The 19,478-nt window shown below is 40.4% G+C and overlaps 1 protein-coding gene across 2 annotated transcripts in view; it reads left to right on the top strand.

Annotated features, from left to right (window-relative positions):
* The window catches only part of LOC143041527 (N-acetylglucosamine-1-phosphotransferase subunits alpha/beta-like), a 152,182-nt gene that overhangs the window by 56,882 nt on the left and 75,822 nt on the right, over positions 1 to 19,478 (top strand). For both annotated transcript variants that reach the window (XM_076213507.1, XM_076213508.1), the window contains exons 10-11: positions 10,686 to 10,937; positions 11,666 to 11,783. In XM_076213507.1, coding sequence (XP_076069622.1) covers positions 10,686 to 10,937; positions 11,666 to 11,783 — 370 coding nt within the window. The remainder of the gene's footprint in view (positions 1 to 10,685; positions 10,938 to 11,665; positions 11,784 to 19,478) is intronic.

The following is a 19,478-nucleotide window of genomic DNA, read 5'->3' on the forward strand; positions in this document are numbered from 1 at the left end:
GGAATGGGGATGGTTTAAGGAGGGAGTCATAAGGTGTGCAAAGATGGAGTGTGGAACAAGGAGGGCGGGAGGAAATAGAAAGAAGGGTAATGAGTGGTGGGATGAGGAAGCAAAGAAGGGTGTAGAAGAGAAGAAGCAGGCATTCATAGATTGGCTACAAATTAGGATGAGGGAATCGTATGAGAGCTACAAAGTAAAGAGAAAGGAAGTTAAGCATAAGATAAAGGAAGGAAAGAGGAGAGCAGATGTGAAATGGGGAAAGAGTATGACAGAAAATTTTGAAAGTAATAAAAAGACGTTTTGGAAGGAAGTTAAAAGAGGAAGAGGAGGCGAATCAAGTAGAGAAGAAAAGGTAAAAGGTGCAGATGGAGAGATGATAATGGAAGAGAAGGCAGTGAGAGGAAGGTGGGCAGAGTATTTTAGGGAGATTCTAAATGTGAAGGAGGATAGGGAGGGAAAGGTAGTTGCAGTGAGAAGTGCTAAGAAAATGACCGTGATGAGTGAGGAAAATGGAGGAGAAATAAGGAAAGATGAGGTAAAAGCAGGCATAAAAGTGATGAGAGCAGGTATAGCACCTGGGTTGGATGGGTGTCATGCAGTATGTCTAAAAAAAGGGAGGTACAATGATGATGGACTGGCTGATGAAGCTGTTTAATGCTTGTCTAAAATAGGTTAGAGTGCCAGGGAAAAGGAGACAAATGTGAGTGTAGTAGTTTCAGAGGGATCAGTTTGTTGAGTGCAGTTGAGAAGGCTTAGAGGGTTTTGATGGAGAGGATTAGGAGAGGAACAGAGGGAGTTATTGGTGAGGAACAGTGCGTGTTTAGGACAGGAGTTGCTTGGATCAGATTTTTGTGGTAAGCCAAATATATGAGAAAACTAGGGAAAGAAAAGGATGTTTTTTGGGCTTTTATGGATATGGAAAAGGTTTATGACAGGTTAGACAGGAAGGGGCTGTGGGAGGTATTGCAGATATATGGGATAGAATGAAAGCTGTTAACTCCTTTTATATGGTGATGCCTACTTAGGCATCATGAGGAGCGAGTGTATATATGGGGATGATAGTGTCAGTGTCTTGATTTTATTTTGTAGTTGTAGCTGAGTGACCCCCATATTCTTTTAACTGGCCTGATAATATTTTCTCTGGTTATGGAGGTTGTGTAGATTAGATCTTTGTGGTAAGACAAATATGTGAGAAAGCTATAGGAAAGGGGAAGGATGTTTTTTGGGCTTTTATGGATCTGGAAAAGGCTTACGATAGGGTAGACAGAAAGGCACTGTGGGAGGTTATGCAGATATATGGGATAGGAGGAAAGCTTCTAGGAGCTGTCAAGAGTTTTTATGAGAGTATTAGAGCTTGTGTCAGGATTAGAAATGGAGAGAGTGAGTGGTTCGAGGTAAAGGTGGGACTTCGTCAAGGATGTGTTATGTCGCCTTGGCTGTTCAACTTATACATGGATGGGGTAGTGCGAGAGGTAAATGCAAGGGTAGTGGGTCAGGGATTGGAGACGGTTAAAGAAAATGGAGAAAAGTGGGAGGTGAGCCAGCTGTTGTTTGCTGACGACACTGCGCTTGTGTCAGGATCGTAGGAGGGACTGAGGAAGTTGGTGACAGAGTTTGGGAGAGTATATGATAGAAGAAAGCTAAAGATAAATGTGGGTAAAAGTAAGGTGATGAGATGTACAAGGGGTGAAAGTGGCAGTAGACTGGAAGTGAGCATTAACCACTTCCATACGGTGACGCCTACGTAGGCAGCATGAGGAGCAAGTGGGTACTCAATGATGCCGACGTCGCCATCTTGATTATATTTATTGTAGTCGTACCTATGTAATTTCCATTCTCTCTAAACTGGTTTCATCAATTTTCTATGGTTATCAAAATACACTGGTGAAAGAGAACGAACAATTGAGCACTGACTTTATTTTTTATAATGCGATTATTATGACGCAACATTGCACGTCGAGCAGCTCATGCTGCCAGACGTGCGATGTGCCCCGGAGTGAAGAGGTTAAGGGAGAGCAACTGGAGGAAGTGGATAGTTTTAGATACTTGGGTGCAAATGTGGCAGGAAAAGGTGGAGTGAAGTGGAGGTAGAATGTAGATTGAGAGAAGCGAGTAAATGCCTTGGTGGATTGAAGAGTGTAATGAGGAATAGACATTTGGGAATGGATGCTAAGAGGAGACTGTATGGAGTGATTGTGCCAACAGCACTGTATGGGGCAGAAACATGGAACATAAGAGAGGAGTTTGAATGTGTTTGAGATGAGGTGTCTGAGAAGTATGATGGGGGTTACTAGAGTAGATAGAGTGAGAAATGAGGAGGTGAGGAGAAGAACGGGGTAGGAAAGGGAGTTGTTGTTGTTGTCGTTCCCTAGACTGTCTGTCCGAGCAGTCCCGTCTCCCCAAGGAATGCCACAGCCGAAACTGGGTTTTCCCACAAATCCTTTATAGAGTGTATGTTGTGTTGTTTGCATGCATGATTGTGTATAATGCAGTCTTCCATTATGTGTTGTATGGTATGGGATGAAGTGTTACATCCTGGGCAGCTGTTCACAATGCGGTCATCCAGCCTCTTCTGGTAGCTTAGAAGTGCTGGGTGGTGACCGCACCGCAGTCTGGCCGGGTGGACTCTGTCCTTTCATGAGAGAGGATTCAGAAGGGTGGATATCAGGGGGTCTGGCATGCAGCAGTGTTTTGTCTTTCAGTGTGTTGATGGAGCGGTGAGTGATATGATTATGAATATGTTTCCGGAGGCTGGTATTTGGTGGTTGTGGAGGAAGAGAAGAGAGTATCTGTGTGTGATACAGGTCTTTGGGTGTTGTTTTAATGTTTCTTGGTGTGTGTGGGTGTTCTGCTATGTAGTGTAGCGGGTGTGATGTGTTTGTGGTGGCTGCGGCAAGTGTTTGTGTGCCTCTCATGTCGAGGTGGTCCTTGACTTTGAGGACTTTTGTTTCATGGTGTAAATGGTCTGTTGGTGTTGTATTTGTGCAGCCTGTAATTGTTTTTAGGGCTTTGTTTTGTATGATTTGAAGGGTGTTGTGGTGTGTCTCACTGAGATTAGGAGCCCATGCAGGACTCGCATAATTCAACACTGAGCATATGCATTGTTTGTATATTGTTATTTGGTTGTTGTTGTTGTTGTTGTCGTTCCCTAGACTGTCTGTCCGAGCAGTCCCGTCTCCCCAAGGAAGGCCACAGCCGAAACTGGGTTTTCCCACAAATCCTTTATAGAGTGTACGTTGTGTTGTTTGCGTGCATGATTGTGTATAATGCAGTCTTCCATTATGTGTTGTATGGTATGGGGTGAAGTGTTACATCCTGGGCAGCTGTTCACAACACGGTCGTCCAGCCTCTTCTGGTAGCTTAGAAGTGCTGGGTGGTGACCGCATCGCAGTCTGGCCAAGTGGACTCTGTCCTTTCGTGGGAGAGAGGATTCAGAAGGGTGGATATCAGGGGGTCTGGCATGTAGCAGTGTGTTGTCTTTCAGTGTGTTAATGGAGCGGTGAGTGATATGATTATGAATATGTTTCCGGAGGCTGGTATTTGGTGGTTGTGGAGGAAGAGAAGAGAGTATCCGTGCGTAATAAAGGTCTTTGGGTGTAGTTTTAATGTTTCTTGGTGTGTGTGGGTGTTCTGCTATGTAGTGTAGCGGGTGTGATGTGTTTGTGGTGGCTGCAGCAAGTGTTTGTGTGCCTCTCATGTCGAGGTGGTCCTTGACTTTGAGGACTTTTGTCTCATGGTGTAAATGGTCTGTAGGTGTTGTATTTGTGCAGCCTGTAATTGTTTAAAGGGCTTTGTTTTGTATGATTTGAAGGGTGTTGTGGTGTGTCTCACTGAGATTAGGAGCCCATGCAGGACTCGCATAATTCAACACTGAGCGTATGCATTGTTTGTATATTGTTATATTAGTTTCTTTGTTTTGTCCAAATGTTGTTTCAGTGATTGACTTAAGTGCGTTAAGTCTAGGTGTGCATTTGTTTTTTATGTTTGTGAGGTGTTGTTTGAAAGACATGGATGTATCGTATGTTACACCAAGAATTTTCGGTGTGTTTGTGTGTGGTATTAGAGTGTTGTTGATGTAGAGATGAGGTATGTATTTGTGTTCTTTTGTCCAGTTGGTGAGAAGTGTTGCTGTAGATTTGGTTGGAGCTATATTGAGTCTGTTTGTGATGAACCATGTGTTGAGTGTGTCAAGGTAAGGCTGGATTATTTCTGCAGCTTTGTCTGTGTTACGATGTGTGCATGTGATTGTTATGTCGTCTGCGTAGGAAGAGATTTGTATTTCTGAGGTGTCTGGTGTGGGTAAGTCATGCATGTATAGATTAAATAATGTGGGGGATAGAACTGAGCCCTGTGGTACTCCGTTCTTAATGTTTCTTATGTGCGATGATTGGCCATTATATGACACATGAGCATTCCTGCCTGCCAGATAATTGGCCAGCCATCTTTTGGTGTTATTGTGCATGTCTGTGTTATATATTTTATTTGTTAGGTTGTGGCGGGGGATAGCATCAAAAGCTTTACTAATGTCCAATGTTATAAGAAGTGTTCTGTGGTGGGGCCTTTCTGAATTGATGCCATCTAAAATCCTTTGTGTGAGGTTTGTCAGAAGAGTGTTTGTGGAGTATAGTGGCCTAAAACCGTGTTGTGAGTCAGCAAGGGGAATATATGGTGTGACAAGTTTAAGTATTAGGCGTTCAATGACTTTAGAGGGGGTGCAGAGAAGTGTGATTGGGCGGTGCGATGTTGGGATTGTTGGGTCTTTGTTCGGTTTTGGAATGGTGATTATTTTACCATGCTTCCAGATGTCGGGTATAGTGTTGTGTGAATAGCTGTAGTTTGCAATGTTTGTGAGTGCGTGTATACCTTGTGGTCCAATGTGTTTTAGGTGGATGTTGCTTATGTTATCAGGGCCACAGGCAGATGAGTGCTTGAGATTATGCATTATGAGTTTTGTCTGACTGTCTATGAAGGGTGCATAGTCTGAGTCTGTGGGGAAGTCTTTCTTACGTCGAATGGTGCGTCGGTCGTCAGGGTGAGATGTAAGATGGCTCGTCTGTGCAAAATGACGTATGGGTGCGTTTGCTTGTTGTCTGTTTGAGGGTAGATTATCTGTTGTTGTGATTATTGCTGCGTGAGAGCGTGTAGTGTTAGTGTTGGATAGTGTAATGCTGTTGAGTGTTTTGTACAATTTGCTGGTGTTTGTTTTGTGATCAAGTGTATTGATAAAGTTTTGCCAATTTTGTGTTTTTTGTTCATGTATTTTATTGGCAATCACAGTGTTTAGTGTTTGTATTTGGTCTGCTATGTTTTGAGGGATAGGTGTGGGGGTATCGTGTTTAAGTGTGTCACGTTGTCCGATGAGGCCTTGGATTTCTGGTGTGAAGTTGGGGTTGCGTGATTTTCTGTTGCCTCTAGGGATGTATCTCTTGTCTGCATTTTGTATGATTGTATTAAAAGCGTGCACAGCATTGTTGTTCTGTCTCATCAGTAAAGGCTTCCCAGTTAGCTCTCTTGTAATTGGTGTAAGTGTGTCTGTGGCCAGCTGGGGTGCATCTTGTTTTGGTGGTGATGATGATTGGAAGGTGGTCAGAGCCAAGGGCTCCGACCACTCTCCATGATGTTGTTGGGGTTAGGCAGGGGGAGCAAAAGGTGATATCAGGAGAGGAGGGAGTGTAGAGGGCTTGGTATGGGATATGTGTATGATTATGCGTGTTGTTCATGATAGTCAATGAGTCGAATTGAGTCTGTATATCAAACCCTCTGTCTGTGTCAGGGTTGTCGACATACCAGGCAGACGACTTGGCGTTGAAGTCACCACCCATGATCAGGTTGGGGATTGAGGTTAGTTGGCTAAGTTTAGGTCTAAAGGTGTTTGGAACTGTGGGGGATGATTGGGGGGGAATGTACATGTTAACTATTGTCAGTGTTGAATTGTTGCCTGTGCGGATACGAATGGATTGGGTTTCTGTTGTGTTATCTGTGGTAGGGAGGAGAATTTTGGTTGTGGCACTTGTGTCCACAAAACAGATGGAGTGGTGGATCAGGGTGATGAGTCCACCGCCATTGCCGTCAGTCCGGTCTTGTCTGATGGTGGTGTAATTATGAAATGATGGTGTTTTGTGTGAGTGTCTTAGTTTTGTTTCTTGTAAAATTGCAATGTGTATGTTGTGTTGTTTAAGAAAGTGTTCAAGTTCATGTTTTTTAGTGTTAATACCGTCAATGTTGTGTTGTAATATGTTGATGTTGTGTGTTTTGTATGTTGCCGTTTGGGGTTGAGGTTGGGGTGGTAGTGGGGAAGGTGTAGGATCTGGGTCAGAGGGGGGGAAAGGAGAGATCGGGGACAAAGGAAGGGGAAGACTAATCGGGGGTAAGGGCAAAGGGAAATTGGGAGTGGGTAAGGGTGTTGGCTGTGGTTGGGGAGGTGGGAGTGGGGTTATTGGAGGGCAGGTAGAACATGTCCAAGTGTTTGTGTATTGGTTTGTGTCAGCAAGTGTTGTACAAGTGAGGTGGGCCCCGGTTTTTGCACATATTGCACTGAACTGAGCCCTTTGTCTGTCTGCTCAAAGTAATGGGTTTAGAGCATGTTGGGCATGTGTATTTTGTGGTGGGCCCAGGATTGCTCTCTACATCTCCGGCTAAAAGTAGAAGAAGAGGGGTGATCGCCGGAAAATCATCCCTCAGTGCAGAAAAAACGTAACATTGTGTGTTGGAAAAAAAGGATTGTGGTACTCCCCCAGGTAGGCGTAGCTCCTCCTTGGGGATCGGTGCCATCTGCGTAGAGCTGATGGCCAGGGGTGGTTGCTGCTGATTGGCCCCCAACTCTTGGGGTTGGGGGGTGGTCCCACGACGTCGACGTTGCAGCTCCAGGACCTTGTTATATGGTTGGGAGATACGGTTAATGAAAGAATATTGGGATGGTTTGGACACATGGAAAGAATGAGTAAAGAAAGATTTAAAAGAGGTTTGGAAGGAGTGAGAATGAGAGGGCAACCAAGGATGAGTTGGATGGATAGGGTAAAAGGGGCATTGGGAAAGAGGGGAATGTGTGTTGAAGGATGAGAGAAGACAGAAGATAGGGGTGAGTGGAGAATGGTTGTATTTACCTAGTTGTATTATACAGGAAGGGGAGCTGTGTTCATAGTGACCCATCCTTGTATCTCTCAGCATCTAGTTTATTCTTAGATTCTTGTATGGTTTTTGCACACACTACTGTTTCATCCAATTTGTTCCAGATATACACCACCATGTGGATTTTTTTTTTTTTTTTTTTTTTCTCTCTCTCCCAGAACTTCTGTAACCATCCTTTATAAATTTCTTTTCATGTCCTCTTGTTTTTCTTTTATCCCACTTTAATAAATCTCTGTCAAGGACTTTCATGCTTCTGTAAATGGTCAGTAGATCTCCTCTTTCTCTTCTTTGTTCCAGGGTTGATAGTTCCAGTTTAGACAATCTTTGTTTATATGTCAGTTTTGAAATTGTTGGTGCCATCTTTGTCATTGCTCTTTGGATTTTTTCATGTTTCTTTATTTCTTTTTTTGTACTGGTGTCTATAGTGTTGCAGCATACTCCAATCTTGGTCTTATCAGTTTGACTAATATTTTTTTTTACCATTACTTCATCCAAGTAATTAAAAGCCACCTTTATTGATCTTGGTAAATTGTAGGTTTCTCTGACTATTTTCTTTATATTTTTTTGTGGTGACATGTCGGTTAATAATTACTCCTAGGTCCTTTTCAGAGCTAACGTTTTTTTTACTTCCTTTATATCAATTTTATATTGCCCTGATATTCTTTTTTATTTTTTACAAACTCCATTATACTATATTTCTTGATGTTTGAAGTTCACTTCCCACTTCTGGCTCCATTCCCAGTCTTTGTCCAGGTCTCTTTGTAGTGATTCAGTCTTTTTCTGTACTTACTTTCTTTAGTAGTTTTGCATCATCTGCAAAGAATTTCATATAACATTCCACACCTTCATCCATGTCATCTATATATATAGAACATTGTGGGACTCCACTTATCATTTCTTCCCAGGTTGAGTTTTTATCTTTAAGCACCACCCTCACCCCCCCCCCCCCCATGCAAGAAATCTTCCATCCATTTCAATAAATTTCCTTGTACACCACCTGTTATTTTGAGTTTTCTTAGTAGCTTTTTGTGTGGTACTTTATGAAATGCCTTTTGTAAATCTAGGAAAGCACAATCTGCCCAAGCATCCCTTTCTTGCATTATATCTGTTAACTTTGAATAAAAACAAGTCAAATTTGTGGCACATGATTTTCCTTCTCTAAAGCCAAATTGTTTTGGATTTAGTATATTGTTTTCTCCCAAATGTTTAGTCCATCTACTTTTGATAACTTTCTCACATATTTTAGCTATTGCACTTGTAAGGGAGACTGGTCTATTATTTGTTGGGTCTTCTTTTGCCTCCCCTTTATATATTGGTACAATATTTGCATTTTTCCAATCGTGTGGTATATTTCCTTCTTTGAGTGAGCAATCTATTGTATATATTTTGTCCATTAGTTCATCTATACATTCATTTAGTATCCAATTAACAATTCTGTCTGGACCGTGTGATTTTCTGACTTCAAGGTTTATTATTTGATTCCTTATTTCTTTCTATGTCACAAATATCATTGGGGGGATCTTTTTCCCTTTCCTTCATCCCAATTTTGTGCATTTTTCTTTGTGAATACAGATTTAAAATGTTCATAATTTCACCCTTTTCTCTATCTATATATTCTGTATTAGCTTGCTGCAGTTTCATGTTTCCTGTTTATTTTTCAATTTACCATTTACATATCTGAAGAATAATTTAGGTTGATCCTTACATTTGTCTATTATATCTTTTTCATAGTTTATTTTTTCTTCCCTGCATATTTTTAAATATTCATTTCTTAGTTTGATATTTGCCACTTACCTTTTTTTTTTTTTTTCCTCCAAGCTTTGTCTCTTCTATCTTTTGCCTCACTACATTTTTTGTTGTACCAGCATTTAATGTACACCTTTTCCTGTTTTTGTTTTGGTACATATACCTTCATCATAGATTTCTTTTAATATCCATTTCTCTTCTTTGTTTCTTCATTAAAGAAGTTTTTCCAGTTCACTTTTTGAAAGAATTTTCCAAGTTTCTCAAAATCTGTTTTGTTGTACATAAGTCTTCCCTTTCTGTGTTTCTCATTTCTTCCCAAATAGATTTCCTCTTTTAGTTCAAACTCAATTAGTATGTGGTCACTTCCCAATTGGTGTTTTGTTTTCCATTTTATCCACAATTTCAGTCTAGTCTCAATGGTTCTTCATTATTTCTATATCTGGTATTTTCTTTTACCCATTGAGTCATTGTGTATTCGATGATCATGTCTAGTATATTTCTGCAAAAGTGGGATTCATGGAAGGGAATAGGGGAGGGTGAGGGAGTATGAATGAATGCCATCTCTCATTAACAAACTATATAAATCATTAGTTCATCCATATTTGGAATATGCTGTTTCCTTATGTTCTCCGAATCTCATTAAAGACATTGACAAACTGGAAAAAGTACAATGGCGAACCACAAAACTGATTCCAAATATCAAAAATAAACCATACAAAAATTGACTAAAACATATTAATCTGTTTTCCCTAAAAAGCGTAGACTCAGAGGTGACTTAATACAGGTCTTTAAGATTCTAAAGGGAATTGACAACATCAAAAGTGACAAAATTTTCACACTGAATGAGAATCAGACAAGAAATAATGGTCTTAAACTGTCAGGAAATAAATTTAATTTGGAAATGGGTAGAAACAACTTAACTGTGTAGTTAATGAATGAAATAAACTTCCTGCAGAGGCAGTGGAATATAGTTCAGTTCGAAGCTATAAGATTCATTTAGATAGGTACCTAAGCAAGATGCTATAATGACTGCCATTTATTATGTATCATTTGGTTATTTGTTTGTTATTATTTGTCTTTATAATTATTTGCCTGAATTTCATTTATTATCAGTTAAATGTTAATTTATTATTATTTACTATTTACCTGTTTGTTTATTGTTTAACTATACCTGTGCATTTATTTATTTATTTCATTTATTATTATTTATATTATTACATATACCAAAGGCTTTTCCCCTACACGGGGGTAGCCAAAAAGAAAAAAAACATAATTTTTATTTATTTATCTACCATATATATATATATATATATGTATAAATATATATATATATATATATATATATATATATATATATATATATTTTTTTTTTTTCATCCAACTTAGTTATGGACCAAAAGGTCTCCAGTTGGCATGCTCCACCTTTGTCATTTCTTTGTAATTTTGCCGCAGCCCAAAGTGATTTCTCCCCATCTCTTTTTCTACATGAGGGGAAGGAGGGGTGGGGTCCTGATTAAATGAAGCTGCCTTGCTGTGGATGTGCTGTGTCTTGCTACATTGCTTCTGACCCAAGGCAGTGGGCAAGATGCAGGGATGACTCATCATCCAGGAGAAGCCAAGATAAAAGGGAGGGAGGGGCGGCAAATGGAAGTGGAGGTTGTGGGGATGCAATGAGTGTGAGTTGATTTTATGTCTTCGTTGCTGGCTACCTCCCTTGTAAGGGAAAAAGACATTGGTATATGTATGTGTTTTAGTACTTCTATTGCAACATGAGGTGAGTGTATTTTAATGTTCTTTTTCAACTCTTGCAGGTTTACTTAGCCTGGTCATTGCCTGAGTGTGCTTCAGGGTGCCCAGGTTCATGGCTGGGTGATGGTTACTGTGATACGTCTTGTAACACCTCCAATTGCCAATGGGATGGTGGTGATTGTGCTGACAATAGTATAGAAAGTAATCCGGATCATAATTTCCTCGACTTTGATGATAATAACTTGTTCAATAAAGATTCTTTCTGTTCTCCATCGTGTTCTGATTCATGGTTGGCAGACAAATTTTGTGATTATGTGAGTATTTTATAATTATTTCATTTTAACTTTACTATGCTCTTATTCATGTAACTCACCTTGGTATAAAGGCAATTGAACAAGTCTATATGTCTTCATGCTTCAATACACCTTGTTAGATTTTGATGTGTGGCATGCTCCTCCTTTGTAATCCTTTATAGGTGTTAGAAATGAAACCAAGGAAACAAATGTAATTTCTTTGTTGACGGACATTCCTCTTGCACCAGAAAAGTTCTACCTCTCTTTATACCAAGTATTTCTTCCCCCATATAAGATAGGTAGCCAAATCAAAGACATGCACCCACTCCCACCCATCCCATTCCTATCCACCTCCCATATTTCCTTTGTTTACCAAAAAAGTTAGACATCATAAATGGAGAATGGAGACACAGGAGTATAGTTCTATTGCTAGATATTACAATTCAGTCAGTATAATTAAGTAAATACTTCTGTGGCTCCCCAACATTTCATTTAATTCATGTAAGGTGCTATTTTCATATGGTTCAAGCAGCAAGGAGTGAAATTGACCTATATGTCAATTTCACTCCTTGCTGGGAATGAAAGGGGTGAAAATGTTTCTGTCACACTCAACCATCTCTCCTTATAGTATCAGTATATGACATTCAGCCTTATTACTGATGAAAAAATCTGTGCATCTATTTATTTAAAGATACAGCATATGTATGTCAGGAAATTCATTATAGAACTATTTTCTTTTTGTTGTACAGGAATGCAATATAGAAAAATGTGGGTTTGATGGAGGGGACTGTGGACTATCATCCTTCTCCCAATTGTATCAACTAAATGTGCCTCAAGAAGGAAATACATCATATCATATACCCAAAGGTAAATAACCCTATTATGGTTTTCATCCTCTATTGAGGTCATGGGTCCTCTGCAAGAGAGACCGGGGGCAACAGATTGATTGATTGATCCTCTTTACCTAAAGTATTTGTTCTGTCTCATTATTTTGATTGTGATTGATTCATTCAGTCAGTCCATTTACCCAGGTTTCTTGGTGGAGACCTACAGCTCCAAGGTAACTGGCTCCAGTCAACAGTTGGGCTCATACATCACTAAAGGAAGAAATACTGTGTTGTTGTCTAGGGATTGTTTGTGAGGGACATTGTAGAATGAGGTGCTTTGTATTTACCTAGTTGTATCTTATGGGAAGGGAAGCTATGCTCATGTTGTCCCATCTTTGTATCTCGCAGTGTCTAGTTTGTTCTAAAATTTGTATATGGTTTTTGCACACACAATTGTTTTTTCCAGTTTGTCTACCACTGTATGGAAAACCTTTTTTAGGTCTCTTCTATAACTCCTTTTTGAGTTTTTTTCATGTCCTCTTGTGTTTCTCTTGTCCAAATTTAGTAAGTCCTCTCTATCAAGGACTTCCGTTCCTTTCATGATTCTGTAGATAGTCAGTAAGCTGCCTCTCTCTAGTCCTTGTTCCAAAATTGGTAATTTCAATTTAACCAGTCTGTCCTCATATGACAGGTTTGAAAGTATTGGGGCCATTTTCATGGTTGCTCTCTGGATTCTTTTAATTTTCTTTATATTCTTTTTGGTACTGGGTGACCATAGTGTTGCAGCATACTCCAGTCTAACATAACATAAGACATACATACATATACCAAGGCTTTTTCCCCCTTACAAGGGAGGTAGCCAAAAAGGAAAAGGCATAAAATCATTCCCACCCATTCCATCCCTGAATACACTCCACACCCCTCCACCCTCCCTCTCATCTTAGCACCTCCTGGATGACTGCAAGAGACCATAAAGCCTACAATAGGCAGCTCCGTATCCATCACCACCTGATGTGTCATAATAATCGCATTATAAAAAATATAGTCAGTGCTCAATCGTTCGTTCTCTTTCACCCGTGCATTTTGATAACTATAGAAAATTGATGAAGCCAGTTTAGAGAGAATGGAAATTACATAGGTACGACAACAATAAGTATAATCAAGATGGTGACGTCGGCATCATCGAGTACCCACTTGCTCCTCATGCCGCCTACGTAGGCGTCACCGTATGGAAGTGGTTAATAATTACCTCTGCACTTCTATTCGTTACCGTCCTAGCAATGAAGCCTAATGCCCTGTTAGCTTTATTTCTGGCACTAATGCACTGCTTCTTGGTTTTAAGGTCTGGACTCACCAGAACTCCCAAGTCCCTCTCGCACTCAGATTTTTCTAAAAACGTGTTATCTAAGTTGTATCTATTTTTGGGGTTGTGTAGCCCTACGTTTAACACGCTACACTTAGAGATATTGAAGTTCATTTGCCATTTCACCAACCATGTTAACAATTTATTAAGATCATCCTGCAGAATCTGGGCATTGTCTCCTGACCTCATTAGGCATCCTGGGGTATTGGCTGCTTGTTATTGTGGCAAAGTAGCATGCAGTCGATACTTTAGGGTCTATATGGGGCGCCCCTACGGACCAGAGCCACACATCATTTTGTCTATGATAGAGGAAAACTCTGTTCATAGAGAAATGATGACACTTTTATACTACGACTGTCCCTCCGTTATGCTGTCCCCCAACCCCTTGTTGCTGTCCTGTACCATTTCTCTGAGTATTTCTTTTTCTGTGGTGGGGGAAAAGAATACTGCCACCAAGTATTCCCACTTGGATCGTAAGAGGCGAGAAGAAAGGGACGGGGATTGGGACTAGGCATCCTTCTCCTTGTAGCCCCACAGGGCACATTCCTAAAAGTAAAGGCAAAGGCATAAGAGGGTCTGGAAGTTCTCGGACCAGCACCCTAAGGTTTGGGTCTTTTAATGTGCGTGGATGTGGTACAGATGAGAGTAAAAGGGAAGAGATAGGTAGTATGTTTGTGAGAAGAAAGATGGATGTGTTGGCTTTGAGTGAAACTAAGCTGAAAGGGAAGGGCGATTGTAAGTTTGGGAGTGTAAGTGGGAGGTTATCAGGAGTGAAGAGAGGGCGAGGGAGGGAAGGGGTGGCTATACTAGTAAGTGAAGAGATAGGTAAACGTGTAGTGGAGTGGAGGGAGGTTTCCTCAAGGATAATGTGGATGAAGGTGAAACTGGGAAAGGAGATGTGGGTTTTTGTAAGTGCATATGGGCCTGGCAGTGAGAAGAGTGTAGAAGAAAGGGAGGCCTTTTGGATAGATTTAATTGAGTGCATAGAGGGTTTAGGGAGAAGTGTAAATGTAGTAGTACTGGGAGACCTTAATGCTAGGGTAGGAAAGGATCCAATTGATGGAGTGGTTGGGAAATGTGGAGTTCCAGGAAAAAATCGTAATGGAGAGTTGATGGTGGAAATGTGTCTAGAAAGAGAGTTGATGATATCAAATACAGTGTTTCGGAAGAAAGTCAAGCATAAGTACACATGGGAGAGGGTGGTGGATGGAAGGGTGGAAGATAGAGCTTTAACCACTTCAGTACGGGACTTAAATCTCGCGGGCAGCAGCCAATGCCAGCCGTATGATGTGTCGTAATAATACTCGCATCATAAAATATAGTCACCGCTTATATCGATCGTTCTCTCTTTCACCCGCGAATTTTGAAAACCACAGAGAATGGGATTCAGGGCGCATTTGGGAGAATGTAAAAACACAGGGGTGACTACAATAAATATAATCAAGACGCTGATATGGCAGCGTCGCGAATCCACTTGCTCCTCATGACGCCTACGTGTGCGGCACCGTATGGAAGGGGTTAATGGACTATGTAGTGGTAAATAGGATTATGATAGGAAGAGTTAAGGATGTACATGTGCTAAGGGGAGAGGATGGGGGAATATCAGATCATTTTCTGGTGGAAGGTAAGTTGAGAGTGGAGGACAGATGGAGAAAGAGGAAAGGGCCAAAGGGTAGGGAGGTGCATAGAGTGAACTCTTTAAATGAAGAGGAAAAGGAGAAGGAGTACAAGAAAAAGCTGAAGGAGTGGGAGGGAGTGAAGGATAGAGTAGAGCTAGGTGTGGAGGAGGAATGGGGATGGTTCAAGGAGGGAGTCACAAAGTGTGCAAAGATGGTGTGTGGAACAAGAAGGACAGGAGGAAATAGAAGGAAGGGTAGTGAATGGTGGGATGAGGAAATGAAGAAGGTTGTAGAAGAGAAGAAGCGAGCTTACACAGATTGGTTACAAAATAAGACGAGGGAGTCATATGATACGTACAAAGAAGAGAAAAGAGAAGTAAAGAAAAAGGTAAAGGAGGCAAAGAGGAGAGCAGATGTAAAATGGGGTAAGAGTATGACAGAAAATTTTGAAAGTAATAAAAAGATGTTTTGGAAAGAAAGTAAGAGAGGAAGAGGAGGCGAATCAAGTAGAGAAGAAAATGTAAAGGGTGCAGATGGAGAGATGATAATGGAAGAGAAGGCAGTAAGGGGAAGATGGGCAGGATATTTTAGGGAGTTGCTAAATGTGAAGGAGGATAAGGAGGGAAAGATAGCTGCAGTGGGAAATGCTAAGAAAATGAGAGTGATGAGTGAGGAAAATGGAGGAGAAATAAGGAAGGATGAAATGAAGGCAGCAGTTAAGATGATGAAAGCAGGTAAGGCACCTGGTCTGGATGGATGCCATGCAGAATGTCTTAAAAAAGGAGGTATAGTGATGGTGGACTGGTTGGTGAGGTTATTTAATGTTTGCTGGAGAGAAGGTAGAGTGCCGGAGGACTGGAGGAGTGCTTGTATAGTTCCACTTTACAAGGGAAAAGGGGGCAAGTGTGAATGTAGTAGTTTCAGAGGGATTAGTTTGTTAAGTGTAGTTGGGAAGGCTTATGGGAGGATCTTGATTGAGAGGATTAGGAGAGGAACAGAGGGAGTAATTGGTGAGGAACAGTGTGGATTTAGGACAGGTAGAGGTTGTGTAGATCAGATCTTTATGGTAAGGCAGATATGTGAGAAAGCTATAGGAAAGGGGAAGGATGTTTTTTGGGCCTTTATGGATCTGGAAAAGGCTTATGACAGGGTAGACAGAAAGGCACTGTGGGAGGTTATGCGGATATACGGGATAGGAGGAAAGCTTCTAGGAGCTGTCAAGAGTTTTTACAAGAGTAGTAGAGCTTGTGTCAGGATTAGAAATGGAGAGAGTGAGTGGTTTGAGGTAAAGGTGGGACTTCGTCAAGGATGCGTTATGTCACCCTGGCTGTTCAACTTCCTCAATCCCTCCTCCGATCCTGCTACAAGTGCAGTGTCGTCTGCACACAACAGCTGGCTGACCTCCCACTTTTCTCCATTTTCTTTAAACATCTCCAATCCCTGACCCACCTCCCATGCATTTACCTCTCGCACCACCCTATCCATGTATAAGTTGAACAACCAGGGCGACATAACGCATCCCTGACGAAGTCCCACCTTTACCTCAAACCACTCACTCTCTCCATTTCTAATCCTGACACATGCTGTACTACTCTCGTAAAAACTCTTGACAGCTCCTAGAAGCTTTCTTCCTATCCCTTATATCTGCAAAACCTCCCACAGTGCCTTCTTGTCTACCCCTGTCATAAGCCTTTTTCAGATCCACAAAAGCCCAAAAAACATCCTTACTTTTTCCTATAGCTTTCTCACATATCTGTCTTACCACAAAATCTGATCTGTGCAACCTCTACCTGTCCTAAATCCACACTGCTCCTAGCCAGTCACTCCCTCTACCTGTCCTAAATCCACACTGCTCCTAGCCAGTCACTCCCTCTGTTCCTCTCCTAATCCTCTCAATCAAGATCCTCCCATAAGCCTTTCCAACTACACTTAACAAGCTAATCCCTCTGAAACTACTACACTCACACTTGTCCCCTTTTCCCTTGTAAAGTGGAACTATACAAGCACTCCTCCAGTCCTCCGGCACTCTACCCTCTCTCCAGCAAACATTAAATAACCTCACCAGCCAGTCCACCATCACTGTACCTCCTTTTTTTAGACATTCTGCATGGCATCCATCGAGTCCAGGTGCCTCACCTGCTATCATCATCTTAACAACTGCCTTCACTTCATCTTTCCTTATTTCTCCTCTATTTTCCTCACTCATCACGGTCATTTTCTTAGCACTTCCCACAGTAACTATCTTTCCCTCCCTATCCTCCTTTACATTTGCACACACTATTTCTTTATCTAAATCATACCAGATATCCAGCACTCTGTGTGGGAAGCTATTCCTTTTCAGATCTCTTCTATAGTTATCCTTTTTGAGTTTCTTTTCGTGTCCTCTTGTTTTTCCATTGTCACATTTTAGTAAATCATTTCTATCAAGGATTTCCTTTCCTTTCATGATTCTATAGATAGTCAGTAGATCACCTCTTTCTCTTCTCTGCTCCAGTGTTGGTAGTTCTAATTTGGAGAATCATTGTTCATATGTTAATTTGGAAAGAGCTGGTAACTTTGTAGCTGCTCTCTGTATTCTTTCTTATTTCTTTATATTCTTTTTAGTACTGGGTGTCCATAGTGTTGCTGCGTATTCCAGTTTTGGTCTTATTAATGTAACTAATATTTTTATAATAATTTCTTCATCCAAATATTCAAATGCCATTTTCATTTACCTTAATAGGTTGAAGGTTTCTCAGACTATTTTGTTGATATGTTTGTCTGGTGTCATGTCTTTGCTGATTATTACTCCAAGGTCTCTTTCAGAGTTCACTTTTTTTATTTCTTCTTCACCAATTTTATAATTTTTTGATATTCTGTTTTTACTTTTTCCAAACTCAATTATACTACAATTCTTGATATTGAAGTTCACTTTCCACTTTTGAGTCCATTTCCAGATTTTGTCCAGGTCTGATTGTAATCATTCACAGTCCTCCTCTGTTCCTACTTTGTTTAGTATTTTTGCATCATCTGCGAAGAAATTCATATAACACTCCACTCCTTCATCCATGTCGTTTATATATATGGCAAACATGATTGGAGCCAGCACCGAACCCTGTGGGACACCACTTATCTTTTCTTCCCATTTCAAGTATTTGTCTCTAATTACTACCTTATTTTTCTCCCAGTCAAGAAGTCCTCCATCCATTCCAATAATTTTCCTCTGATGCCACCAATTGATTCTATATTTCTTATTAATTTCTTGTGTGGCACCTTATCAAATGCTTTTTGTAGGTCTAGATAGCCTCAGTCAGCCCATCCATCCCTCTCATGTATTATTTCTATTAGTCTCGAATAGAAGCAGATCAGGTTTGTTGTACATGATCTTCCTTGTCTAAATCAAAATTGATTTGGATTCAGTATAGTTTTATCTTCTAGATGTTTAACCCATCTACTTTTGATCACTTTTTCACATATTTTTGCTACTGTGCTTGTTAGGGAGACTGGTCTGTAGTTCGTTGGATTTTCCTTGTTTCCTCCTATATATATTGGTACAATATTTGCATTTTTCCAGTCTTGTGGTACCTTTCCTTCTTTGAGCAAGTATTTGATTATTTTGTATATTTTATCCATTAACTCCTAAGCATTCTTTCAGTATCCAATTTGCAATTCCATCCAAACCATGAGATTTTCTGACATCAAGGTTTTTTATTTGGTCGCTGATTTCCTTCTGTGTTACAGTTATTTCCTTCATTGGAGGGGACTTCTGTCTCTATTCCCTCACAGGTGAGTTCTCAATTGTGAATACCAGTTTGAAATGATTGCTCATAACTTCTACCATTTCTTGTTCTTCTGTATATTCATAATTTCCCTGGCGCAGCTTTTCTATTTCTTGTTTGGTTTTTAGTTTACCATTCAAATATCTGTTAAACAGTTTAGGTTGTTCCTTGCATTTTTCTTTCATATTTACCTAGTTGTATTTACCTAGTTGTATTTTGCGGGAAGGGGAGCTATGCTCGTGATGTCCCGCCTTTGTATCTTGCAGTGTCTAGTTTGTTTTTAAACTCATGAATGGTTTTTGCGCATACTATTCCATTGTCCAGTTTGTTCCAAGTGTCCAAAACTCTATGAGGAAAACTGTTTTTCTTCAGTTCTCTTCTATAGCTATGTTTTTTTATTTTCTTTCCATGTCCTCTTGTGTTTCTTTTGTCCCAGTTAAGTAAGTTCTCACTATCGAGTACCTCTGTGCCTTTCATGATTCTGTAGATGGTCAATAGGTCACCTCTCTCTCTTCTTTGCTCCAGTGTCGGTAACTCCAGTTTAGCCAATCTCTCTTCGTATGATAGGTTTGCAAGTGCAGGTGCCATTTTTGTAGCTGCTCTTTGGATTCTTTCTATTTTCTTTATATTCTTTTTGGTACTGGGGGACCACAATGTCGCTGCATACTCTAATCTAGGCCTTATCAATGTAACCAATATTTTTTTCATCATGTCTTCGTCCAAGTATGTAAACGCCACTTTTATTGATCTTAGCAAGTTGTAAGTCTCCCCGACAATTTTGTTAATCTGTATATCATAGGACAAGTCGTTCGTGATAATTACTCCCAAATCTTTTTCGGATCCTACTTTCTTTACTTCTTTGGTTCCAATTGTATATTTTCCTGATATTCTGTTTTTGCTTTTTCCAAACTCCATTATGCTACACTTCTTAGTATTAAAGTCCACTTCCCATTTCTGACTCCAGTTCCATACCCTATTTAGGTCTGCTTGCAGTG

This window comes from Oratosquilla oratoria, chromosome 31 (assembly GCF_046742065.1).
Source record: "Oratosquilla oratoria isolate Oo_2021 chromosome 31, ASM4674206v1, whole genome shotgun sequence".
Classification (NCBI taxonomy): domain Eukaryota; kingdom Metazoa; phylum Arthropoda; class Malacostraca; order Stomatopoda; family Squillidae; genus Oratosquilla; species Oratosquilla oratoria.